General features: G+C 34.6%; 7 protein-coding genes across 10 annotated transcripts; 4 read left to right on the forward strand and 3 right to left on the reverse strand.

Moving 5' to 3' along the window:
- Positions 1 to 223: 223 nt before the first annotated feature.
- On the reverse strand, positions 224 to 1,897 carry LOC104771039 (polyadenylate-binding protein-interacting protein 6). The gene is made up of 3 exons (XM_010495513.3): positions 1,686 to 1,897; positions 690 to 1,106; positions 224 to 597 (listed from the first exon to the last, which is right to left on the reverse strand). Exons 2-3 carry the CDS (start codon positions 1,089 to 1,091, stop codon positions 427 to 429), a joined length of 573 nt encoding a protein of 190 aa, XP_010493815.1. The 5' UTR covers positions 1,092 to 1,106; positions 1,686 to 1,897; the 3' UTR covers positions 224 to 426.
- Positions 1,898 to 3,208: 1,311 nt separating this feature from the next.
- LOC104771040 (leucine-rich repeat extensin-like protein 7) lies at positions 3,209 to 4,953 on the forward strand. The gene has a single exon (XM_010495514.2). The coding sequence runs from the start codon at positions 3,347 to 3,349 to the stop codon at positions 4,643 to 4,645; it is 1,299 nt and encodes a 432-aa protein (XP_010493816.2). The 5' UTR covers positions 3,209 to 3,346; the 3' UTR covers positions 4,646 to 4,953.
- Positions 4,954 to 8,396: 3,443 nt separating this feature from the next.
- Positions 8,397 to 9,715, reverse strand: LOC147919110 (uncharacterized). The gene is made up of 3 exons (XM_087503843.1): positions 9,237 to 9,715; positions 8,526 to 9,150; positions 8,397 to 8,423 (listed from the first exon to the last, which is right to left on the reverse strand). The coding sequence occupies exons 1-3, from the start codon at positions 9,713 to 9,715 to the stop codon at positions 8,397 to 8,399; spliced, it is 1,131 nt and encodes a 376-aa protein (XP_087359969.1).
- Positions 9,716 to 10,733: 1,018 nt separating this feature from the next.
- Positions 10,734 to 11,963, reverse strand: LOC147919111 (uncharacterized). Its single transcript, XM_087503844.1, has 5 exons — positions 11,862 to 11,963; positions 11,588 to 11,781; positions 11,364 to 11,487; positions 11,028 to 11,237; positions 10,734 to 10,937 (listed from the first exon to the last, which is right to left on the reverse strand). Exons 1-5 carry the CDS (start codon positions 11,961 to 11,963, stop codon positions 10,734 to 10,736), a joined length of 834 nt encoding a protein of 277 aa, XP_087359970.1.
- Positions 11,964 to 15,731: 3,768 nt separating this feature from the next.
- Positions 15,732 to 19,700, forward strand: LOC104771041 (putative E3 ubiquitin-protein ligase RZFP34). 3 transcript variants are annotated; one of them, XM_019242022.2, is made up of 13 exons: positions 15,739 to 15,952; positions 16,131 to 16,853; positions 16,967 to 17,527; positions 17,607 to 17,694; positions 17,801 to 17,860; positions 17,951 to 17,983; positions 18,118 to 18,195; positions 18,338 to 18,381; positions 18,463 to 18,503; positions 18,621 to 18,703; positions 18,798 to 18,889; positions 18,987 to 19,098; positions 19,198 to 19,700. In XM_019242022.2, the coding sequence occupies exons 3-13, from the start codon at positions 17,346 to 17,348 to the stop codon at positions 19,306 to 19,308; spliced, it is 924 nt and encodes a 307-aa protein (XP_019097567.1). In that variant the 5' UTR covers positions 15,739 to 15,952; positions 16,131 to 16,853; positions 16,967 to 17,345; the 3' UTR covers positions 19,309 to 19,700. The 3 variants fall into 3 exon arrangements, with proteins under 3 accessions (XP_010493817.1, XP_019097567.1, XP_087361111.1); XM_010495515.3 differs by having other exon boundaries at positions 15,732 to 16,853; XM_087504985.1 differs by lacking the exon at positions 16,131 to 16,853 and having other exon boundaries at positions 15,781 to 15,952; positions 17,286 to 17,527.
- A 43-nt stretch (positions 19,701 to 19,743) lies between these two features.
- LOC104771042 (uncharacterized) lies at positions 19,744 to 21,359 on the forward strand. 2 transcript variants are annotated; one of them, XM_010495517.2, is made up of 4 exons: positions 19,744 to 20,024; positions 20,737 to 20,788; positions 20,904 to 21,066; positions 21,173 to 21,359. In XM_010495517.2, the coding sequence occupies exons 1-3, from the start codon at positions 19,931 to 19,933 to the stop codon at positions 21,058 to 21,060; spliced, it is 303 nt and encodes a 100-aa protein (XP_010493819.1). In that variant the 5' UTR covers positions 19,744 to 19,930; the 3' UTR covers positions 21,061 to 21,066; positions 21,173 to 21,359. The 2 variants fall into 2 exon arrangements, with proteins under 2 accessions (XP_010493819.1, XP_010493818.1); XM_010495516.2 differs by having other exon boundaries at positions 19,751 to 20,024; positions 21,170 to 21,359.
- Positions 21,360 to 21,609: 250 nt separating this feature from the next.
- LOC104771043 (DDT domain-containing protein DDR4-like) lies at positions 21,610 to 24,618 on the forward strand. The gene is made up of 11 exons (XM_010495518.3): positions 21,610 to 21,980; positions 22,177 to 22,287; positions 22,398 to 22,484; positions 22,594 to 22,631; positions 22,740 to 22,821; positions 22,934 to 23,040; positions 23,126 to 23,264; positions 23,356 to 23,448; positions 23,568 to 23,688; positions 23,783 to 23,825; positions 24,194 to 24,618. The coding sequence occupies exons 1-11, from the start codon at positions 21,792 to 21,794 to the stop codon at positions 24,450 to 24,452; spliced, it is 1,269 nt and encodes a 422-aa protein (XP_010493820.1). The 5' UTR covers positions 21,610 to 21,791; the 3' UTR covers positions 24,453 to 24,618.
- The last annotated feature ends 107 nt before the right edge of the window (positions 24,619 to 24,725 follow it).

Raw genomic sequence — 24,725 nt, forward strand, 5'->3', positions numbered from 1 at the left:
ACCCCACCAGACAAAATCGTTCCAAGTTGTGTGTTTCAGTTTCCATTGTTTAACAACATTACAATGAGATATTACAATGAGATATTAGTAGTATTAATAACAAAGATTTCGATTTGACTAAGCACATAATTAACGGATGGTTAAGTCATTATTAGCATTTAAACAAGGGATGTACCATTAGTAACATATCATTGATTCGATATTAATATCGAGCAGCAAAAAATGGCCAAAAGAGCAGAACGCTGATTCATAGCTTTTTCTTAAAACCACATAAAAAAAAACAAATCCCAATTCTCAAACTGAAGAAACTATACATTGTACTCTCTTTTCCCCCAGAAACAAAGTGGGGAGAAATATAGAAAGAGATCTCCTAAGAATATCATCATCCATTCGCAAGAAACTTCACATTTTTAAGGACTCATCAAATCAGGAGGAGGGTACATGGGCGTTGTGGAGACCAGAGGACGATGACGACGATGCACTTGCTTCATTCTTTAGTTTCGAAGCTGTCGAGGTTGAAGGCTCGGTGATGGTTTCAGGTACATCGCCAATGTCCAATGTGTCTGGGAGGTACGCCTGAGCTTCAGTACTGTAAATCTGTCATTTACAAAAAGCTCTGGTTTTGTTAGAATTATAAATTTTTTTAAACAAACAAATCTAATGAAGGAAGAGTTTAAGAAATGAATTACCTCGAGCTGGTTTAGCATTTCGATAGTTGCATCAAGATCACAGCTGTTAGCCAAGTACACATCGTTGATAGACTCATGTGAGAGACCAGAGAATGTGACCAAAAGGAACTCAATATCCATGTCCATCTCCAAATCCTCATCCTTCATCTGATGATTGTAAACCATGTCAGAAGCTTTCTTAGGCAAGGAGGACATTTGAGGACTCGGATAACTTCCCCCCATTCCTTGGACTCCATAACCTTGAGCTACATGATGAGGTTGCTGCTGCTGCACTTGATGATGGTATGCAGACGGCTTAGCAGCAGCACCACCACCACCACCAACCAAAGAACCTTCTCTTTTGGAGAGTGGTACATAAGCTGCAGCGTATGGATTCAACGTAGATGATCCTCCTGACTTCATTGCTTAAGTATGATACTGCCCCAAGTATTCAACAAACGAAAGAAAGGATCAAAATCAATTAAAAGCTTCTGCTGCAAAAATCTACACTAGCAATTTCCTAATTGTAAAAATCAATTCCAGTCCAATCCAAATCAATGAGAAACATGACCTAATCTATAAATCATGAAGCCATAAAACAACAAATATAAACTCGCTGATAATACAATCAACTAATCTTAAGACTCTTCGCGACGACGGCGACGACGCCTTAGATACAGATCAAAATCAAACTAGCGCAAACGAACAACGAAATCCTAAGGCATCGATTCTTAGGGCTTTCACAAACACACACATGGTTGAATCAGGAATCTAAACAAAGGAACAAAAACGAAATGAAACGAAACGACGAGAGAAAGAGAGATAGATCAAACACGATTCGCGATATCAAATCAACACAGATCGAAGAAATAAAATAAAAAAACGAAGAAACAAAAGAAACCGATTCGGATATGATCGAAAGAAACGGATTCACAAGAAACAGGAAAACACGGCGAGATCATTGCGATCACGTCAACGATTCGCCGTAGAAGACCTAAAGAGAGAAATCGAACTTACCTGAGAAGACGATCGTTGAAGAAGACGAGAGATTTGTAGAAGGAGAGATCTAAGAAACGCTAAAAAGGTGGTGGGGGAGAAGAAGAAGAGAGAAAACGACTTCTTTTGATCTTTTCTCTCTCAATCAATAATAATGAACTTTTTTATATATGGAAGCACACACAAGAAAGAAAGAAGAAGAAGCGTTTACTTGAAGGTCCGCATCATTCTTGGGTCTGTTTGGCAACGTACTTTTTTTATCTTATCCTTGACCTGGTTTATTCTGTGTCCTTATTTTGGGAAAAAAAAAAAAAAAAAAAATCCTTGATGTGCTGCTGACATGTCTGTTATAAATTGGTTTAACAGAATCAAAAAGGATTTTTTTTTTTTTTTATAATAATAAAACGCCTCAAAGTATCTATGTTTTTTTTCTTTTTTTTGGAGATTTTTACTACACGTTAATATAACATAAACAATGCTAAATAAATACATTTCAGGTCATGAAATCTACACAATGTATATATCAAGTCGCATATGTTTGTTGGGTTAAAACTTAAAACATATGTTAAGAGTTGGATGAATCATTTAATGTTATATGTATGGCCGACTCGAAGTGTTTATTAATGGGATTAAAGCAAATCAAATGTTTTTGGCCCATTAACGAATACAATTTTATTTTATTTTTAAAAACATTACAAGAAATTCAACCGTAGAATTATAACCTCTAATCTTAAAAATGTTTTTGTGTGGTAAGCATAATTTTTAAGACGTTTTTTTTTTTTTTTCTTTTTTTTTTGGGCAAACAATTTTAAAGACGTTTAAACATAACCACTACACCACGACCGATAATATATACTAACATTAAACTAATCAATTTTTGTTTTAGCGTATAAAAATCTTAGTTCGTACGTTGAATTTTTTTTGCCCATGATCGAGCATGCATCATGTATGATAATGTGTCTTAAATAATTACTCAGCGCGCCATAATTTAGCTTACACAATCCATTTCAAGATCAAGTCTTATTTAGTTTTATCTTTTGGTTTTGGATTCGTCTTACAGCTAGGTGTTGTTATTCGTTATTTTTATTTGTATGCTTGTTTCGTAATGCTACATTGTCTTATGGTGACTCCTCAGCTCTTTGTAATAGTAACTAGCAATAAAACAAAACAAACCCCCTAAAAGTTTCACTCCTAAAAACTAGCATCATCACATACCTTTTGTTTTTTTTTTCTTCGTTTCCGCAGACGCTAAACTAGTGGACAAATTTTCATTTCAGATTTGCTAAGTCAATTCCAAATAAAAATATATTAAATCTTAATTTACAAAAATAGACTGTTTTCCCCCTAACACTAAACGTGTTATTATTTGCTTGTTTATTGATAAAAATTTGTAAATGACATAGAGAAAACAGCACACGTTTCAGACAATCTCGGTCAAACCAAATGCTGTAATGGAAAAATAAAAATAAAAAACAATTTAACATAATCTACTAATTACAAGATCTAAAAATAGCAATACATATGTTTTTACTCCACTACCTTTCACTGCTAATCTCTCTCTCTTTCTCTCTTTTTACCTATTCAAATCTCAACTAAAACCAAAAATATAATAAAAGAAGAAGAAAAATTAAGAAGAAGACAAAAAGAGTGATTAACGTAACACAAAACTCCATTAGAGTGTGATGAGGATTTATCAACCGACCTTATTATCACTCACTACCGTCGTCTTACTCTACACTTCCGCAGCCGCTCCCGGTGGATCACGGCAACTTCTATACACCCGAGACGACCCTATAACCATACCACCATACCTCATCTTCGAAAACGTACGGCTCGAGAGAGCTTACGTGGCGTTACAAGCGTGGAAACGTACCATGATCTCTGACCCGTGGAACCTAACGGCTAACTGGTTCGGATCACGTGTGTGTGACTACAACGGAGTAGTATGCTCCTCATCTCTCGACGACCCTTTGGTTAAAACCGTCTCCGGCGTCGATCTAAACCATGGAGATATAGCTGGTCACCTCCCTGAAGAGCTTGGCCTCTTAACCGACATTGCTCTGTTTCACGTTAACTCGAACCGGTTCTGTGGTACCCTCCCGGTCGGGTTTTCGCAGTTGAGTCTCCTATTCGAACTCGATCTTAGCAATAACCGGTTCGCTGGTAAATTCCCGAAAGTTGTAATCGGTTTACCGAAATTAAAGTATCTTGATCTCCGGTACAACGAGTTCGAAGGTGAATTACCCGAATCTCTGTTCGACAAAGATCTCGACGCTCTGTTCTTAAATAGTAACCGGTTCGTTAGTAAAATCCCGGTTAACATGGGAAATTCTCCGGTATCGGTTCTAGTTCTTGCGTCAAACCGGTTTGAAGGATGTATACCGACGAGTTTCGGTAAAATGGGTAAGACTCTGAACGAGATCATTCTCATGGATAACGGTTTACAATCTTGTCTACCTGATGACATGGGGTTGCTTCGAAACGTGACCGTTTTGGATATTAGTTACAACTTGTTGGTAGGAGAGTTGCCTAAGTCGATGGGGATGATGGAGAATCTCGAGGTGTTGAGCGTTGAGCGTAACATGCTCTCTGGTGTAATGCCGGATGAGCTATGTTCGCTTGAGAAGCTAAGAGATTTTAGATACGGGTCTAATTATTTCACCGGAGAACCATCTACGTGTCGTTATCTAGAGAACTATAATTATACGATGAATTGTCTCAAGGATACGAGGGATCAAAGATCGACGATGGAGTGTACAGCGTTCTTGTCGAAACCTGTAGATTGTGACTCTTTCAAGTGTAATCCCGTCTCTTCGTGTTTTTCTCCTCCTCCATCTCGGATAGCACCATCTCTGCAGCCATCATTGGCACCGGCACCGTCTCCAAATCCACCGCCTCCGGCTAGACCATGTCCACCGATATACTCATCGCCTCCACCACCACCACAAGCTCAACAACCGGCGGCTCAGTTGAGGAACTAACCGATCGATATCTATGTGTGTAGAAACTAAAAAAGGGCATGTGTTGATGAGAATGAGATTGATTTAGATGTCGAAAGTATAAAAGCCAAGATGAGGTTACAAGTGAAGACAATTACAACAAGCTGAATATCTTTAGGACACCAAGTGTAGACGGACTTGTCTTTTTTTTGTTTTTCTTATAGATTGCATGCATGTGTGTGTTTATTTAAATTGAACTTTAATATAATATTCTTTTTGGTCTATATATGTTATTCTTGTTGTTGAGTGTTTTCTTCAGATTCATTAATAAGAACAAGGGTTAGCAACCATTTGACGGCACCGATCAACGCAATTTGTTACCATTCACGAAAAGATGGAATCTATGAGGCGGTTTATAATGCGGTTCAACTTTTTTTTTTTCTTTTTGGTAAATCAAGGATTACCCCTAAAAATAAATGGTTCAAAAATTCAAATGTTTTAATTTGACATTTTTAAAAATTGTCTATTTTGTGTGAGATAGGTGTTTTCTTATGAAAGGACCTCTACTAAAACATTTTAGACACGGCTACATTAACATGGGGAGCAAGAGAGAAAAGCTCGATCTCTACGAGGGTTTTGTGTGTGGATGTTTTTACGTTATGGGTGTGAATGATTGCAGCGGTTAGGGCGGAAAAATTCGTCTGCGGAATGGACCGCTTTTATTTACCATTTAACAAATGTAGTCCGCAGTGGTGCAGTCCAAATAAAGCAGAGACAAGACCGCATCGGACCAACTGCGGACCGCTTTTACATACAAATAAAATTGGTCCGCAGTGGTCTGTAGTCCGCCTTAAAAAATGAAGCGGTCCAAACCGCAAGATAGATTTGACCGCTCTAATCGCAGTTACCATTCAAACCCTATGATTACCAGAGATTTTTGTGCATTATAGGAAAAACATCGATATATATATATATATCAAACTTAGTGTTTGATAGAGCAAAATCGAGAAGTTAAAGCATGTAACGTAGAGTATGAGGTTAAATCGATATGTTCCTTTAAAATGCATATCATAGTTTATTTAGTCCATTTTTTTGTTTTTTTTTGGGATCAGATTTGAATTGTGAGTAGTATCGACTTATCGTCCAAAAGGATTTGCCTTAAAAAAAAGTTCTGTCTACATGATTTAAGAGATAAGATTTGATGCTTTTTGGGTATAAACACTAATGAGAATATTTCCACAGGATCAAAACTTATAAATAAGAGATTTTTTTTTTTTTTTTTTTTTTGTCAACAAGAATATAAATAAGAGATTCTCCCCAATCATTTAAATGCCAGCCTTGCTAGGTCACACCCACCCGTGTCTCCGCTATCTATATTATTAAAAGGGAAGCATTTTTAATAAAGAAACATAGGTTTAGAGATTATTACAATAAAATGCCACTCAAATTAAAATAAGGATATGTAATTCTTGAAGCCAAACAGATTGATATTAATTGGAACCAAACAGATTGATAGTCCTTAGTTGTGTAATAGCCAAACAAAAATTAAATGATGTTAATACATAAAAATCGGGTGTAATTAAATCCTACTATAAAAAACAGAATGATTTATTACATTAGGAAAAACAGAATAAAATCAGCATCCCTAAAAATTACAAACTACCTTAATTAATATCTAAATAATTAAATTCAAATCATCAGTCTTCAAATCTTGAATAAGGAAATAATCCAAACGTGATTAATATCTTTCTTAGCCGAAAATAATATAGTTATATAAAAAACACAACATAAGGAAATTATAATAAATTCAAAATTTCATATATTTAATATCTACTATAACTACAAGATCACAATACTAAATATATTCTTTTATCAGCGATAATTCAAATTGCAACATTTAAGATATGTGAAATTCATGTATTCTTTCCAAATCAGTATAATTTGCAAACTAATAACAAGGTAATATTACCAAATTATGAGAAAACCTGTGTTTTTCAAACAAATTTTCATATTTATATTAATAATATATTTTAGATAATACTCATAATCTTAGGAGAATTCATTAGTGAAACTAAATGTTAAGTAATAACAAGATTGTAAAAATATTTATTCTTATCCAAACTAAAAAAAATATCTATGAATCGGCCAAATTTTTTTTTGTATAAATATTGCAGTAATCATCTTCAATTCAAAAAAAAAACTCTCAAATCTCTTTTACTCCCAAACAGAAACTTATTTTCAAAGGAAAGAGAACTTTGATTTACTACAAAATATCAAATCGAAAAAATAAAACAGGATGTTCTTTATTTTGTTTCTTTGTTAAAACATTTTTTTTCCAGTTTAATCTCTCTTTTAGTATATAATTGTCTGTTCTTTTGACTAATAGCAATGTTTTTAAAACCGGACCAAAGGTGAACCGGAAGTCTTTCGGGTCACTGGGTCAACCGGTCGGACCGGTTGAACTACGGGTCAATTAGTTTATTGGTTTATTTACATTTTATGAATATAACATCTACTTTTCTATAAATATATGAACAAAACATATATAGTTAAGTACTAAACAGCTAAAATTAAACTTTTAAATGATTAGATAATATAACTAAATGATTTTTTTTATAAATAACAATATTTATTTTTTAATTTGGTTTGAGTTTTAAGTGTGATAAAAATAAAATTTTTTAATTTGATATCGACTCGTCGGTCCAACCTGCCGGTTCAACCACCGGTTCACGGATTTTTAGCGGATTTTTCTGGTTTTTTACGGGTTTTTATTTGTCCAGTTTTTAGAAGTAATCCGGACCGGAGTGTCTACCGAGTCGCGGTTGGACCGGTCCGACCGGCCGGCCCGATCCGGGTTTAAAAACATGGACTAATAGCGACGATGTGTTTATGTAGGGCTTGAAGTTCATATTACTGGAGAACCATAAGGTATTGCCTCCAGCTAATACAAGGTCAGAAGTTTAAACTTTATTATTTAGAGAGTATAATAGATGTTAATTTTCACAAAATATTCTAATGGTTATCTAAACTTTTTAAATATAGGTTAAGAACATAAAGGTTGGTGGAATAAGAAGACAATAGATACATGAAGGTACCAAAATATTAATGAATTTAATATTTTTTAGCCACACATGATTTAATAATAATTATATGTACTAGGTAGTAATCCGTGCTATAGCACGGGCCAAAATGTTTATTATGACTTGAAATTATTAATACAATTCATTAAATAGAGTCCGCAGTGGTGCGGTTTAAAGATAATAGAAAGAAAACCGCTGCCTTCCAACTGCACACCAAACTTTTTATGTACAAATAAACTTGGTCCTTCCAGGCCTGCTGGCAGGCCTGTTTTTGGGACGGTCTAAACCGCTGACGGATTTGGCGGCCCTGACCGCAGTCACCATTCAGACCCTAAGATTGACATAGACAACTTTCCGTTCTTATATAATTAAATCTGGCCTCTAGCCTCCACTCGAAGGTATCTAATAAACAACTTTCTTCATTTTCCTGTAGTAGCAGTAGTATATGTAGTCTTAATATTATGTTATTATAAATGTATAAATATTTTTTTAAAATTGTAAATTTTTAAGCTTGGAAAATTAGATTAAACCAAATTTATAACGAATATAACGAATGTGCCTATTTTACTGAATAATTAATAAAATATAATAGTAGGATTTCAAAGATAAAACGTATATGTGAATCACATTAAGTAAACGAAACTAAATATGTCTATAAGAATGATAAAAAGTATTTTGTGGATTACATAAAAAAATAAGGATTTAGAAATTTATTATAACGTGAAATTAAATAGGAAACCCTGCAAAAAAAAAATATATATAGATATATGATCAAATAATTAAATGGAAGAACAAATCAATTTAATTGAAAAAATGGAAACAAAGTAAAAACAGAGTCTTACGAAGTTATGCATTTTTGTGGATCCAATATTTTGGAAAACCTCTTTGAAGACGACATTCCTTGTTTTCTTTTCGGGTTTTCCTTTTGGGTCAGTAATGAGGATTTTCAATCCTGATTTACTGCTTACACGGGACATGGCTACATATAGCTGGCCATGAGAGAAAACAGGTCTGGGCAAGTATAAACCAACATTTGAGAGAGACTGACCTTGACTTTTGTTGATAGTCATTGCAAAAGCAACGTCAATCGGGAATTGTCTACGTCTCATTTTGAAAGGCAAACGGGAATCTGATGGTATTAATACCATCCTTGGTAAAAGAACAATTTTACCGACTCTCGTACCTGTGATGATTCTTGCTTGTATAACATGATCTGCCATTTGTGTAATCTGTAGTCTTGTTCCATTCATTAGACCTCCGTGAGCATCAATATTGCGTAACAACATGACTGGACAACCAATTTTCAAACGAAGAGCATGGTTTGGCACTCCTGAAATCCTAACTGAGTTTAGGAAATCAGGGCTATATGCAGGATTGTCTTTATTCCTTGTATCTTGTGGATCAATACTATCTGAACTTAAGTAAACCCTTTCCTCACCTGTAACAAAATCAACAATAGAAACAAAACTATAAATAATTGAATAGACCAAATCAAGAAGTCTCATATAGTATATAAATATAATATATATACAATTTGTTGATTAAACTTTTACTAACCTTCTAAAATGGATATCATGTGGTCGTTTATAGTGTTGACATCATCATTTGTAGGACACAAAATAGCTCTGCTTTGAAAATAGCTAGAATCCTTGGGAGTATGTAACGAATTACCATACACTGCATTAACGATCGATTCAATTGGAGAGTTTACTTCTGTGATAAGCAATTCTTCTGGGATGTCAAAATCAACTACTCCATCATTTGGCTCATTAAGTCTTCCTTCTCCAACATCAAGAATCCATTTCGAGAACTCTTCAATCTCCCTGGCTTCATTTGGAGTTATCTTTTGCAGCAACCTCATATTTCTTGTTAGCCTTAACACTTTACATTGATTCCAAAGGTAAGATGAGTTAAGCGATGAGTTAACAATTTGTTCTCGACCAGCACCGACAATAACAGGAAGTATCTGACGGAAATCACCACCAAAAATAATGACCTTTCCCCCAAAAGGTTTATCTTCTGGATCACGCATTATATCTTTCAAACTTCTATCTAAAGTCTCAAAGCAGTACTTACTCATCATTGGAGCTTCGTCCCAAATTATCAACTTGGCTTCTTGGAGTAATTCACCTAGATCAGAAGACCTTGACATTCTGCACATAGATGTATCATGAACTTCAAGAGGAATGCCAAACCTTGAATGAGCTGTTCTGCCACCTTCTAATAAAAGAGAGGCTATACCGCTAGAAGCAGTATTTAAAACAATTTCTCCCCTTATCCTTACAGCTGCAGATAAAACTTTCCAAAGGAATGTTTTACCAGTTCCACCAAAACCATATAATAAAAAATGAGATATATTAGGATATCTAAACTGAACATAGATTGACTTGTCGAATCAATTTTATTAAAGTTATAAAGCAGGAAAAAAACAAATTAATAGATTTGAGAGGTGTGAAATGTCACATAAGAAACTGAAGCTCTCTTTTTCTATATGATACAGTTTTTGGTGCTAAATTTTGCATGTGATGGTATCTATGTCTCAAAATTTGTGATGTGTGAAACTGTTTGTGCATGCATGAGAAAAGTTTTGACATGACAATTGAGTACGAATATATATGTTGATGTGTTCGTATATGTGTTATTCAAATAGAGATCACATCTTACAATTGTTTCACATGCAAAAATGTGTACTCATATTTAGAATAAAAGATATAGTATAATTTAGTTCTTTCAGCTTTATTCAATAAACTAATCATAAAAAAAGTATGAGAAGTTAAGATTTTATAACAACCATGTTACAAAAACTGAAAGTTAGAGAATGTATGAGTATAAAAATATAAGCAAAATCACATAACAAATATAAAAAGTATCAAAGTGGATAGATAAGAAACAAAGGAATAATAAGAAATTAAATTGAAACCAAGCAGAATATTAAAAAACAATAATACCAATAGTCTCACAAAAAACTCATGAAAATGAAAACCATAACCAAAACCAAAGTAGAAATTTAAAAGTCTCAAAGTGGATAGATAGTAAAACTCAAAAGAAAATTAACTGAACAAACTGTTAAGTTCCTTAGAAACACCAGCAGCAGTAGCATCTTCCACTTTTTGTCCAGAGCAATGTTTTTTTGAGGTAGATGATTGGTCATCTCCTTCGACCATGTTTGATGAACCTCTTTTTGATGATGGAGTGGAAGATGTTGAAGCATCCACATCTGATGGTTCACTCCCATCAGTAATCATTAAAGAACCCTATAAGTATAGTAAACATTAAATATACGAATTCAAAACCTTATATAAATCTTCACCATACAATTATGTAAACTATTAAAAAATTAATACCTGACCACCAGACAACATTGAAGACGGATTTATATAAGTGTCTGAAGGGAGAATCTCAAAATCAGAATTCAATCCTTTGGAGCACAAAGCAGCGACATTGTAAATGGTGGAGCTACCTCTAATATTTTTCAACTCGATAGAAAGGAGAAACTCGAATGTTTTCCCTTCTAATGATAAAACCTCCAGAGGAATAGCTTCAGGATCCTCCAGCTATTGTTTATAATGCAATGGTTTAACAAAGTCAAAATTATCAAATAGAAAATTGTTTTGAAATATAATGCGGCAAAGATGAATGATATGATACAAAAATAGAATACGGAAAAGATGAATAATTACCAAATCGTATCTATTGTTAAGGAGTTCTGAGGATTGCATTCCAACCATATCAGCAGCGAAGCTATCAAACACCATACATTTAGCTTCTCCAGTTTTGTCTTTGATTTTAAGATAAATCCAGAACCTAAAAATAAATTTTAAAATTTTTTAAGGTTTTGATTATCATAGAAGTATATAAGGAACTACTTTATTAACGTTTAATCAAATACGTATAAGTAACTTACTTGGTTGTGACGTTTTTTACAAACTGACAGCAAACCTCACAATAGAACTTTGGTGCTGGTTTATGATTCTCATCTTCCATCTTAATGCCTTGCTCGACGATGGTCTTTTTGTTGCATTTCTTACACGCAATGTAGGCCCAACAGTAGTCTCTATCGACTTCAATTACTGTACAGGTAGTGCGACACATCCCAACCTATAAAGTTTAATTTCTATGTATTATTACCTAAATTTATAATAAAACAATGGATAATAGATATTTTTAGAGAAAAATACCTCAAATGCATGCAGGACTTCTTCGATAGTTTTAATAGGGTATTCTTCTAATTCTTCCTTTTTAGGTTTTGCCCAAAACACTTTCTTTTGCAATGAATCCATGATCGTCAGTTGCAAGCCATCATTGGAAAGACTAATATTCGAGTTATCACGTTATTATATGTGTTGATAAAAAGAACAGTCTATATTATCGGCAACAAATATATAAACTCACAGTTTTCTTAGATCTTCAGCTTCAGTAATTTCTGGATTGATTATAACTTGAGAACAGTCCCAGTGATTTGAACACTCCAAGCATCTATATTAATTGTTATTCAAACTAATTTTATAAAAAAATTTAAGAAAGTTAATATGTAGTATAATGAGAAAAAACTTACCATTGTACTGATTAACTTTAGCAAACTTTAGTAAGCAGAAAACAATACCATCGGTAGACTTGTGGCAAGCTTTACTAAACATGTGAGCGCAGGTACCCCAAAGAGTACACAAAACACGTGTATCCCTATGAGAATAGTAATATAAAAAAATGAATAGAAGATTATTTGCTATATTTGTAAGCTGACCTTTGTTTTTTTTTTTTTTTTCTGACCAAGCATTGAAAAATATTTAGTTTAAAACATACTCAGAATTTCTCAAGTGGAAGTCGATTTTGGTAGTTGGTTTGTTTGTTGTAGTTATTTCTTTGATTTCACCACAGTCGACAACTTGACCAAAAAATCTGAGAGAAAACAATCAATTAATCGTGATATTATACGGTAGTAGTATACGCAAATTCAGCCCAAATACCTTCAGTTTTTTACGGAAAACAATCAATTAATAGCATATTCGATTATTTCACGGTGAGGATGAAAGCATAAAATCTTAAAAAGATTTTCCTTGTCCTCATCGACGATAACAATATTCGATTACCATAATTTGGGGTAAATTTTAATGACGATGAAAAATCTTGACTCTTGTATAATCTATTTGATCATATATTTACTTTGTTTCATTTTTGTTTTTGGAAAAATTTATGGAATGACAAAAATAATTTTGGTCATATATTGATTTAGAGACATAACAAATATGGTTTTATTTTTATCAAACTAACATATATTTACAGCTTATTAGAAACGACCAGTAGACACATATTAGATGGGCTGCATGATCCTTTTGTTGGCATTTTACGTTTAAAAATAAATAGACGTTTAGGTTAAAATTGTAGTTCAGGTTTAATATTCTTAATTTTCCTACTATTAACAATCATTTCATTGTTTGATAAAAAAGACTAAAATGCTCAGTGACGTTTAGATAAATATAATTAAATCTTATTATAACTTGAACATGATAACGAAACAGAGGAAATAGAAAATAAATTGAAACAATACGAAAATTTTAAAAAACAATGACAGAAATAGTTCAATCTTGTATTAATCCCCTTGCCAAACATGCTTCCTTGTATGATGGATATACAACTCCACCATAAGTCCTCAAATCTTCGTCACTTGTTGGTCCTTTAAGAAAACGGAAAAGAAGTTTAATGGATAAATTTCCATTAAACTTACTTGAAATAGAAGTAGTTCTTCGACTGTTGACTCTTCTCTTCCTCCTTTGAAAGCATTTTCCTGTAGGATCCCAAATGTAAAACGCAGGTAGCTCCTCAAAAGTGAGTTGTCTTGCAACTTCACAATTAAGGTTTAAATCGAACCAAGCCGTTAGCATAGGATCTTCCATATTTTTTTCCGTTTCCGGCGTACTCATTTTTATTTTGATATTTTGTTTTGTGTATAGGATGTTTGGGCTGAATGTGATAAGGATGAAGTAAGCTAATTATATAGGTGGTGAAAATTAGGGTTTTTGAAATTGTAATGTAAGTTGGGCCAATTGATCCATTAGATGCCTTCGTACAAAAAGGAAAAACATAAACGGTTCGGATGTATCATTGAACGGTCATGATTAAATGAAAGGATCCGGAATAATGTAACCGGGTTTAAAGGATCCGCGTCTTTATCCGTTTCCATGGGGTTGGAAATTTCCTTTGTACCCTTTTAAAAAATCGAAAATTTGGTCATAATTGCAATGGCATTGTATTGTAAATTCTTACAAAACTAAGGTTTTTTTCAGGCAATGTTTTACAATTAATAGTAGGGATATATATATGTTTGCAGGTGGTAAAAAGAACAAATGTTGTTACTATATATGATGTGAAAGAGAAACATGAAGAAGTTATTGATTCTAATCAATTTCACTAATTGATTGTGTTTAGATCAATGTTTTTAAATGCTTGGGTTTTTAGCATAACCCGGACCGGGATACCTTCTGATTCACAGTTAAACCAGTTCGATCGGCCGGTTTGGTCCGGATTTCAAAACATTGGTTTAGATTTTATATATAGAGAAAAACATGTAATTATATATTAGATTTGTTTATCCATCTCCACATATAGTGTAGGTATATATATGTGTGGTATAAAAAAATCAAAATGTTACTAATATATTTTATAAAAAAATTCGAATTGTAAATTCACATTTTCGTTTCTTTTCATTTAATTTGTGTGCTATTTAAATTGGGGCGATCAAACAAAACAAAACATATGGCTATAATTGTCTATCCAAACTGATAGGAACAAGTAATCTTCAATCAAATTTTGGAAAGATAATTCTAAATTCAAATAATATAAGGAAATCAAATTTAATTCTACCGCATAAGTAGAACTTATCATACCAACTAAAAAGAAAGAATCTCTCTAATCTTCGTGAACCATATAATGCGATTTTATAGAGTTTCGAATGGATAAATATCTATTTTAGGACAATTATTTCAAAAATTTGGGTACTTTTAAAAATTACAGAGTTTGAGACTATCAAAACAGAAAATAATTTTTTACCCGATCTCTTAAAACATATTTTATAGATCATTAGTGTCACAAATTATGTTTGTAAACAACTTCTATCAAGTTTAGACAAATAACTTGGAGTTATATTTTAATTAATATTTGGTTAATAAAAAAGACATATTTTATAGATTAGAATTTTGTTTTTGAAACGCCTGTTACCCATAGGTTTTGCAAATTCAGCAGTATGAATACAGATATTGCTCATGTTGTTTTTAGAGAACCGGTTTTTTAAGAGTAAAAAATAGCAAAATCGTTACAAGGTAGGCCTATCAGTGTGGGTTCCCCCAGCTAGACAATTTAGGTAATCCAATTTGGTTAATCTTTATAACCGATCACTTCGGTTCGCATTTGATTTGGATGCATCGTCGTGTCGATCCAAATGTTAATGTGAAATCAGTTTTGATCCAAAACCACAATTCTCAGATAGAAAAAACATGATATGTATGGGACATGACGAATTTTTCTGTCCAGAAATAAACATATTATTTTTGCTTATTTTTTAAATGTAGTTGTTTCTACTAATAACAAAACAGATCTGATCCTACTTTTTGACTAAAACAAATAGAATATTGTACTGATATGAGTTTAGATTATAAATATTAATAATATTTGTTAAAAATATGTTTATAAACATAATTTCACACATACATAATATATTGTAGACCTGATAAATAACATTAATTCTTGAAATCAATCCGCACGTACGTGCGGGTCCGAATCTAGTACTTTTAAAAATCAGAAAAAGTCCAACACGTAAAATATTTTTCCATACATATATACATTTTCATTTTTGAAATTTAAACTCTAAATGGTGTGTGATTGAGAAAATTTGGTAACTTATTTTCACATTTATGGCATCTAAAAAATAACGATCTTTAGACATTTGGAAAGTTATAATTATTTGGTGGCATCTGTATTATTAAAAAATATGATTTTTTAAGATATTTATTTAGCTGTCAACTTATAAAAAATAAAATAAAATGATTGCTTTCCCCAAAGAACAAGCTAAATTCGAAGTATCTGGAAACTCTCATTGCCCCCTTTATAAAGCTCAAGACTCGTTTTTTTTATTCTTCCTTCTCTTACTTAAAAAAAAAATCTCCTCACCTGAATCTTTTTCGTCTGTGAGACGTCGTCGTCACCTGAATCGCCGGAGAAGTTATCGTCGTCGTCACTCTCTGAAAATTCTGATCGGTGGAGATCGTCTGATTTGAAAGTTCGTTATCTTATATTATAGTATGAGATTATAAAATTTATCTCTCTTGTTTTACGTTTCTGTGATTAGATTTGGATCCTTCTTCCTTCTTTGGATGCTTTTTTTGTTTCTTGGTAAATGTGTGGTTGAATGATTTGATCTCGTAAACTCTGATTGTGTTCTGTATCTGTTTTCTTAGAACGAAATTGGAAGATTTCGAGGAAAAGAAGAAACCAAAATCCTTAGTCTAAACCCTTGAATTGACCTAAAGCAGACTTCTTTAAATTGAACCATACCAATGACCATGAGGTAGTCTTTGAGTTTGGCAGGGTTTCTTGAGGGAATCTTTAATATAGCTGTGGAGGGGGTGTTAGGTGTACTGTTTCAGGAGAGTGAAAAGGTCAGGTTTTTATCCATGGAAATGAAGTATGTAGGTCATTGAGCAAAACCCTTCTTCTTGTTGATCTATTGCAAAAAGAAAAACTCGATTCATCTTTATCATCTGAGCCTCTCTACCCTTTGTGTGGCTTTTATCTTTGGACATTATGCAATCTTGATTCAACGGCGTTTCCCTTTCTTTGATTTGGCCGAGAGTGCTCTTTGTTTTGTCATCTATCTCATCTGAGTGTCCTCCTCATAGTCAGTTTTGAAGAAGGCGGCTTGATTGCTCACTTTTTTTTTAGTCTGCTTATCTCAGCTATGGTCTCCATAGTGAGTTTCCTTAAAGCATATTCCATGATGAAGTTTTTGCTCTCCCTCAAGCATGCTGTAGTAGAATATTATGGGTAAGGGCATCAAAAGATTTGTATTCCAAGACAGGCGAGCTTCGATAAACTAAAAGCACTCTTCAGGCTTTCATTTCCTTAGAATTTTCCGATCCGTATGTTGACTGAAGATAATTGGTTCAGAATGGCACCGGGAGGTAGGTCTGTCCTCGTTTTGGACATCAACCCATCTCTTTAACCCGGTTATTCCCATTTTTTTTATGTCAGTCCCAAACCTTGTTTGATCCTGTTTGCGTTCCTCTTACAATAGGTTGGGCATATCTGGTTTATACTGGATATATTTCAAGGACTGAAGTGAGCACTCGGTGTGCTTAACTTTTATTCCTATATGAAGGCTCCATCTACCAAGAGGGCTGTGTTTAGTTGTTTAACAGGATACTTGTAGATCTTTTTGTTTTGGTGATTCTTCCTTTTGGAGAAAAGCTGATTGGAGCCGTTTCAAATTTGGATTGGTGTGCTGCAAATGTAGATGGAAGCAACAGTTCATCGATATGTTTGCTGGATTTTCAGGTGACAGATAATGTTTATGAGATGAGGAATATATCTTCTAAATCTTTTCTAACTTGCAGGTTTCATAAGCTTTCCATCAGCTAGCAGTGTCTGCCATTTTCACTGACTGATACTACGTAATGGGAGAGGTGTATGTCAACTTCCCTCAGCAATCACAGAAGTCTGACCGAGAAATGGGTGAGATGTCAAGAAATCTGCACCCTCATTCAATCAATGAAGAATCTGAATCGTCAACTCTGGAAAGGGTAGCGGCAGAGTCATTAATAAACGAAGTGCTTGGTAGAGGACTAATGGAGCATGGGTAATTTTCTTGCTTCCTAAATGTGTGTTCGTAGAGTTGAGCTTGTTTCTTGGATTAATATCTCCCGTTTTTCTGGCAGATGCCCGCATTACAGAAGAAGGTGTTGCATTAGAGCTCCTTGCTGTAATGAGATCTTTGGTTGCCATCATTGTCATAATGAGGCAAAGGTAAAAATTTTATATCTGAAGTTAGAGATGTCAGGAAACTGCATTTTGTAACTTCTATATCTGAAGATCTGTATTGCTGATACTTGTAATCATGTCTCTGAAACAGAACAGTATAAACGTAGATCAGAAACATAGACATGATATTCCTCGACACCAAGTTAGACAGGTAAAACAGTTTGTATATCTTTGTTGCTCTACGTATATTGTTTTGATGTTCGATTCCCAGTTAAAACGATCTCCATCTTTTTCTTCACAGGTTACTTGCTTACTCTGTGGCACTGAACAAGAGGTGTGTGTTAAACTCTTATCCTTTCTCTTAAATTTTGCTGCATTTAATCATCCGATTGCCACAAGTGAAGGAGATACCAAAACATTTTCTTAACTTTGTTGAATAACTCTTTTCTTTTCTCTGGCCTTCACCAGGTTGGCCAAATTTGTATCCACTGCGGAGTGTGCATGGGGAAGTACTTCTGTAAAGTCTGCAAGCTCTACGATGATGATGTAAGTTTTCGGAGGAGAATTCGTTCCTAAGCTCGTTTGTTTTATTCCATTTTACTTTTCATTATGCTACGTAAGAGGCCTTCTGATTTCCAGGCTTCGTTATTGTTAATGTTTAACCATTATGTTGTTTTCTTGTTTTCAGACATCTAAACAACAGTATCATTGTGAAGGGTGTGGAATTTGCAGGTACATTCTTGGACTCTTCTTTTATGAACTCCACACACTGTAAATTTGTTCATAACTAAAATCTTACTTCTTTCGTTCCAGAATTGGTGGACGTGAAAATTTCTTCCACTGTTACAAGTGTGGTAAGCCATTTATTTTTTTTTTTTTTTTTTGCATCATATAAGTTTTCCTTTACAGGCCCCGGACACTGCTATATTGTTGGTTTGTATAATCTGACAATTTCTCTGATTCTCAACCAGGCTGTTGTTATTCAATCCTCCTCAAGAACAGTCACCCTTGTGTTGAAGGAGCAATGCATCACGATTGCCCCATATGCTTTGAGGTATTAGTTTATTGTCAATTTTGGTTCTCCTTCTCCAGCGTAAAACATGAATGTTCCCTTGTTGACCAAACTATTCTGGTTGGTTTTCCTCCAGTTTCTATTTGAATCCAGGAACGATGTGACGGTTTTACCATGTGGACACACAATCCATCAAAAATGCTTGGAGGAAATGAGAGACCATTACCAGTAAGCACATATATAACTCAGTTGCATATGTCCTGTTTTCAAATGGTGTTATTGTAGATACTTTTTCAACTGACGACTATTAAATTTATGCCTGCAGATACGCGTGTCCACTTTGCTCAAAATCTGTATGCGACATGTCAAAGGTGTGGGAGAAATTTGACATGGAGATTGCGGCTACACCGATGCCAGAACCATACCAAAACAGGATGGTAAGTCTGAAAATTACTTAAGTTTACAAACTCATCTTTGAAACCAAGTAAAGAAATGATGTAACTAGAACGCTTTTTATGTCGAAAACAAAAAAACAGGTTCAGATTCTATGCAACGACTGTGGGAAAAAATCAGAGGTACGGTACCATGTGGTGGCACAGAAATGCCCAGACTGCAAATCATACAACACTCGCCAAACCAGAGGTTGAATCAGATGCAATCAAGGAGAACAAATAGTGTCATTGGCTCTTTTTACCTGAAGACTTATCTCTCGAGTTCTTCCTCTCCCTCTCTCTCTTTTTCTTCAGTATTCTCACTGGTCTATGTCTCCTTCGTGCCCTGTAGTAGTCTGCTTTAGTTTCCATTATAATACGTCTCCTTTATCCCAACGTTTGAGTTTTATAATTCTACGGCTTTGTTAAATAGTTTCATTTTAATCTCATAAACCCCAAATCGGAACTTGTGGGAACAATTTGTTTGTACCATCATTTTATCAGCTGTGATTAATCTGTCCAGTGTATGTATAAAATCTACTCCTAATTAGGAGAATGATTTAGGCATTTTTAAAATTAGATTCTTGAATAAAATTCAGGTTTTTAAAGTCCGGTTTAGCTATTTAACTTAAATATTTCAAAATCAAAAGAGAAAAACGAGTTTGGATTTTGGAAATATTTGAAATTTGAAACTCAAAATACTCAATAAGTTTGGAGACTGAAATTTGGAGACTGAAATTGCCCAAAGGCTAAAATTTCACACGTCTCAAAATAATTGTGTTCCCTCCCTCCCAAATACACACGATCTCTCGCTTCTCGCTTCTCTCTCTCGGCGATAATGGCGGAATCACCGTCGCACAGTGACGCGCAGCTCGTTGCTCATCAATCTCCTGGTCATCAAGCCGAATCAGATCTCACGTCTCTCGTCTTCGGTTTGTTTTTTTTTTTTCCCCTTTTTCGTCTGATCCTTTGTTAATTCAAAATTCGAATTTCGGACTGACCTAGAAATCAGGATCGAGCGTGTGTGTTCATCATGTTTGTGAAATCAAATGCTCTTGTGATTTGGTGTATTCGACGAGTTTCTTCATACTTATTGGCTTTAATTGCTTCATCTAAAACTTGAATTCGCATTTCCTTTTGTGCTGAAAAAGCTATAAATCCACCTGTGGAATCGAGATGTGTATTAGAATCCGCCATTGTATTAGTTGCTTCTCTCGCAAAAAGATCTGGTAGGTGATATAGTACTTGGAAGATGAGCATTATCATTGGGTTGATCAAATTTGGAATCTCGGAGTTCAGATTCTGCGATACATTTGTTTATTTGACTCATTGGCTTATGCAATTGCATTAGCAGCTACCATAAGTCTATTGAAGGTTTATAATGAAATGTTTCATGGATTTGAGATTACAAGCCAAAATTTTATGTCTATTTCAAGGATTCTGTGTGCTATCAGATGCAGTATCTTTAACCTTTGGCTTATGCAATTGCAATGTGCAGTGACTATACGTCGTTTTAGGTTAAGATTACTTGTCAATTTTGGGTTTCCGTTTCATTTTGAACATTGTGTATCTGGTAGATTTGTTGTTGCAACCTTTTAGCCATGTTTGTTCTTATTATGTTTTTTTAAACAAACGTGATTGTAGATATGTCACAGCAAGTTCAGATGGGAATGGAGAACATGCTCAAGATGGTCAAGTAAGTATTGTTTTATGTGTTTTGCCTACTACAGCTTAAGAACTAGTGGCTACTTGCTGAGTGCTGATCCAGTGCCTCTCTCTCTCTCTCTCTTGGTTGACAATTTCCGTGGCAGTGAGATCGATCAAAACTCTGTTGGAATCAAGGAAGAGATTGAGAAATCAAAGGATTTTGCAATGGAGAAGAAAAGGATTCTCGAGGAAGAGAAAGAACAGTTTCAGAAAGCTGCTTACACTATTCTTGACATGCTAAGCAACAACAGCCGAGGCTAAAATCCGGTACTCAGATTCTTAACCTCTCACAGCTTCACTTTTAGACAAATGAAACTGCTAAAGTCATGATCATTTCCCTGATTCTGTACTTCCTCGTTTCCTCATGTAGCAGGAGATGTTCTGGAGAAAAGTAAAAGAAAACATTATAATGTCAATAAAGACTCTTACTGGTTTGGTTTTGTACCCTTATTGAGTCCATCTTATTCATTAAGGTATTAGCTTTTCTATTGCTGAAACCTTTTATCACAAAGTGTTAATTCAGAAACAAATAGCAGCAAAATGATCAATGATTTGCTCAACATGTCAGGCTTCTCAGAGAATCATACTTTCGTTTTGAGATTATGCGGACCAGTGATTTTTTTTGGATAATACTATTATATACAAGATTCAATTAATGTACTGTTTAAGTCGTGTGAAAAAGAAGAAAATTACTGCTCAGGACCAGGTAGTACAAATATAAAATTAAAGCCGGATTATAAATATTTTCAAAATAAGGGGACTGAAAATACAAAGAAAGACTAAAAAGGGAAAATAATAACCCTAGGTTGTGGTAGGGTAAAATAGTAAATTAGTAAAATAATCCCACTTTTGGCGGGAGAATTCCCCCAGAAATTTCTCCAATTTCACGACAACACTCCTCCTCCACTCCCAAAAAAACCCAATTCATCTTCTTCATCTTCATCTTCATCTTCTTCTTTCACTTTCTCTCTCTCTCTCTCTCTCTGACAAAAATGGTAAAGCTCCGCCCAAGAACACCGGTTGTGACCGAAGCACCTGAGCCGAAGTTGGAAGAAGAACGAATCTGCGAAGACTTGATGATTCTCTCCGACGATTCGGAGAACAACGATTCATCCTCCGATTCAGCGGTTAAGCACTTGCGCGGACGTTGGGAGCTTGCTTCCGTTCTCAATTTCTTAAATGTATAAACCCAGAGAACCCCTTTCTCTTCTTCCTTTTCGTATATACCAAAACGATTCGATTTCGCCTTTTTTCTTTTTTCAGACGAAGAATAATTTTTATATCGTGTTAATAGATATCTAGGGTTTCGTTAGAGATGTTGCTGTTTGGGTGTCTCAATTTCATGGAAAAAAACTTAACATTTTGGTGTTGTGATAGGTCTTTGAGCCACTTGTTTCGGAGAAATTGAAGTTAACAGCTGAGGAGATTGAGATGGGTCTTATCGAGTCCAACAACACAAACGCTCAGCTTCACATTGCTCTTTTAAAGGTTTCGTTTTTGTTCTGTTATTGACCTTGCAGGATGTTTAATGGATTCTAACAAGCTTAAGGTTTATTGACTTATATAAGAAACCTTATGGAACTCAAATTTTTTCACAGGGGATACCACCGGTAAATAAACACCTTGACGATGCAAATGCATGGATCACGGTGTTGTGTAAGAAACTTGCTCCGTGGTGGCCATGGGTAAATGCCACACTTAAACTTTTCTTGCTAGCTTATGTTACATATCCTCCTTTGAAACAGCTTTATGTTTGTTTTCTTTAATTGACTCCTGTTAATGCAATTATTGTAGATTGCTACTGGTGAAATTCCTTTAACTGCTAGCAAAGGGTAAGTGGTGTGCTGAATTTGATGTGAATTTATAAAGTTTGGATTTTTTTTTCATTCAGGTTGTAATGGTATTGATGAACATTTTCTTCTCTTTTGCTGTATGGTTAGGAAGGAGATATCTGAATACCAAGGACTTGACCCTATGGATCGCCTCAAGTTTCTCAAGGCACTTTGTGAGCTTCGAGTCCAAGTAATTTCTTCTTGTCATTTAGTTTCTGAAGTTTCTGAAGATCATTACTAGTTGCTTTTGTTACTTTTTCTTATAAGTTTATCCTGTTTTTTTATGTTGGTTGATGGTATAGCAAGATGATGTTCGTTCTTATATTCAAGAAAATACAAAGGAAGAGGACTTGGATTCCCATTTCCGCAAAAGGAAGTTAGGAGGAGATGGAAAGAAGACTTCTTACTGGTAGTTTACATGTCCTAGACCTACTTTGCTATGTTTTTTTTTACATTTGGTGTGATCAACTTTTATCTTTTACTTTTCATTCTAGGTTTGATGGTAATGACATGCAAGGGTACAGATTATATAGGGAAGTCAATGAGATCTCAAAGAGGAATGCTTGCTCAGATAAATCTTGTTTGAGCTGGCAAATTGAAGCAACCAGTCTAGATGAATTTCAGAGAGTCGCTGTAAGCTTTTTGATTGTTGTTTGTGCTTCTACTCTTTAAGATGTTTGGAAGTGTTCTTTTCATTTATTATGCTTTATGCTCTTATTGGCAGAGAGAGTTATCATCAAGCAAAGCTTCTTCTTTGGCTGCAACTGGCGAGATGATTGAGACAGAAGCTATACCTGTGGTTGAAAAATATCATAAAGTATTTTTCTTTTTCCCACAGCTAGTAGCTGCTTCTCTCAATTCCTTTCATTATTCTTATGCGCACATCTGCTATATCATGTTTTTTTAACGGTGTGTTCATTCCTTCTGCAATAACAGAAGAAAGAAAGGGCCCTGAAAAAGAAAATGAAGCTAGAGAAGGTCGTTAATGTCAATTTCTCCCGTCCTATGCGAATTACCCGTTCTTGTCGTAACCGCATGCCTGCTACTTACACCTTTGGTAAAGTCATATTTTCTTGCGTTTCTGCTGTGTGTTTTGATATACTATTTACCCATTTGGCGTGGCTTATTAGTTTGCTTATCTTATTATGCAGATGACTATGACAAGATGATCAGTGATGCTGTGGAGGAAAGAGAGTAAGAGCTTAACTTCTTTCTTAATACAAGTTATCTATCCACCAACACTTAGCATATAGATAGTATTTTCATTGGGGTCAAATCTGATGAACTAGAATGAAACCACTGTTGATCCCACATTAATAGTGGAGATGTGTAGATTCTTTTGTCATGTGATTCTATCTGTCAATGGTATGCTGGAAACCGAATGTAGTATTAGAAACAGATCGGTTGCCTGATAAGTTATGGAACTGCAACCATGCTCTATAACGCATTCCTCTCTGGCTCCTCTGCAAATTGATCTACTGAGTGCTGCTTCGAGTCATTTTGATGCAAGAGCTTTAGCATGAGGAAACCCCCATCATTAACCTTTTTTTTTTCTTGATCAGGGAAACGGATAATGATGAGGTACAAGGAAGGGAGCAACAAAGTGCCTCATTGGGGTCAAACGAAAGTTCTGAAGGTAACAAGATGAAGTCAACAGAGGAAGAAGCACCTGAAATCAACAAAGAGGATGAAGCACCTGAAATCACTAATGACGATGAAAAAGCGAAAGAGAAGAGCAAGGAGGACGCAGAGTCAAAGGGAGAGTACGGTGTCAAAAACAGGTTGAGACAAAGAGTTACCAGGAACTCAGCCCTCTGCTAGTTTAAAAACCTCAATGTTGTTAAAGAAATGGTAAAAGCTTTTGAACCAAACGACATCGTTTTGTCTGTTGGTGGAGAGACCAAGCTTTTGATTAGATATGGTTTAGTACTTGGGAGATAGTTTTTTGTTTTGGTGGTGATATATGATATGTACTCCGTTCATAACAGTGTAGCTGTGTAGATCTGACTCTTATTATGTAGTATCGCGAAAATACTTAGGTCTGTTACTGTCTTCTTTAGTTTGTTCATCCACTCTTTAGAAGTCTGGAATATA

The sequence above is a fragment of the Camelina sativa genome, chromosome 20, assembly GCF_030686135.1.
Source record: "Camelina sativa cultivar CO46 ecotype springtype chromosome 20, ASM3068613v1".
In the NCBI taxonomy this organism is placed as follows: Eukaryota; Viridiplantae; Streptophyta; class Magnoliopsida; order Brassicales; family Brassicaceae; genus Camelina; species Camelina sativa.

What these genes read in the sequence shown, in the direction of transcription:
- LOC104771039 (XM_010495513.3), bottom strand. Translation starts at nt 1,091, where the DNA reads ATGAAGTCAGGAGGATCATCTACGTTGAATCCATACGCTGCAGCTTAT. An exon ending in AAATGCTAAACCAGCTCGAG is followed by an intron (nt 598 to 689) that starts GTAATTCATTTC and finishes TGTAAATGACAG; the next exon opens with ATTTACAGTACTGAAGCTCA.
- LOC104771040 (XM_010495514.2), top strand. Translation starts at nt 3,347, where the DNA reads ATGAGGATTTATCAACCGACCTTATTATCACTCACTACCGTCGTCTTA.
- LOC147919110 (XM_087503843.1), bottom strand. Translation starts at nt 9,715, where the DNA reads ATGCGTGATCCAGAAGATAAACCTTTTGGGGGAAAGGTCATTATTTTT. An exon ending in ATATCCATTTTAGAAGGTTA is followed by an intron (nt 9,151 to 9,236) that starts GTAAAAGTTTAA and finishes AATTATTTATAG; the next exon opens with TTTTGTTTCTATTGTTGATT. An exon ending in CCACAAAAATGCATAACTTC is followed by an intron (nt 8,424 to 8,525) that starts GTAAGACTCTGT and finishes TTTTTTTTGCAG; the next exon opens with GGTTTCCTATTTAATTTCAC.
- LOC147919111 (XM_087503844.1), bottom strand. Translation starts at nt 11,963, where the DNA reads ATGGATTCATTGCAAAAGAAAGTGTTTTGGGCAAAACCTAAAAAGGAA. An exon ending in AAGTCCTGCATGCATTTGAG is followed by an intron (nt 11,782 to 11,861) that starts GTATTTTTCTCT and finishes TAAACTTTATAG; the next exon opens with GTTGGGATGTGTCGCACTAC. An exon ending in CAATGTTGTCTGGTGGTCAG is followed by an intron (nt 10,938 to 11,027) that starts GTATTAATTTTT and finishes CTATACTTATAG; the next exon opens with GGTTCTTTAATGATTACTGA.
- LOC104771041 (XM_010495515.3), top strand. Translation starts at nt 17,346, where the DNA reads ATGGGAGAGGTGTATGTCAACTTCCCTCAGCAATCACAGAAGTCTGAC. An exon ending in CTCGACACCAAGTTAGACAG is followed by an intron (nt 17,861 to 17,950) that starts GTAAAACAGTTT and finishes TTTTCTTCACAG; the next exon opens with GTTACTTGCTTACTCTGTGG. An exon ending in GAAGGGTGTGGAATTTGCAG is followed by an intron (nt 18,382 to 18,462) that starts GTACATTCTTGG and finishes CTTTCGTTCCAG; the next exon opens with AATTGGTGGACGTGAAAATT.
- LOC104771042 (XM_010495517.2), top strand. Translation starts at nt 19,931, where the DNA reads ATGGCGGAATCACCGTCGCACAGTGACGCGCAGCTCGTTGCTCATCAA. An exon ending in TCTCACGTCTCTCGTCTTCG is followed by an intron (nt 20,025 to 20,736) that starts GTTTGTTTTTTT and finishes ACGTGATTGTAG; the next exon opens with ATATGTCACAGCAAGTTCAG. An exon ending in AACATGCTCAAGATGGTCAA is followed by an intron (nt 20,789 to 20,903) that starts GTAAGTATTGTT and finishes TTTCCGTGGCAG; the next exon opens with TGAGATCGATCAAAACTCTG.
- LOC104771043 (XM_010495518.3), top strand. Translation starts at nt 21,792, where the DNA reads ATGGTAAAGCTCCGCCCAAGAACACCGGTTGTGACCGAAGCACCTGAG. An exon ending in ATGAATTTCAGAGAGTCGCT is followed by an intron (nt 23,265 to 23,355) that starts GTAAGCTTTTTG and finishes TCTTATTGGCAG; the next exon opens with AGAGAGTTATCATCAAGCAA. An exon ending in GCCTGCTACTTACACCTTTG is followed by an intron (nt 23,689 to 23,782) that starts GTAAAGTCATAT and finishes CTTATTATGCAG; the next exon opens with ATGACTATGACAAGATGATC.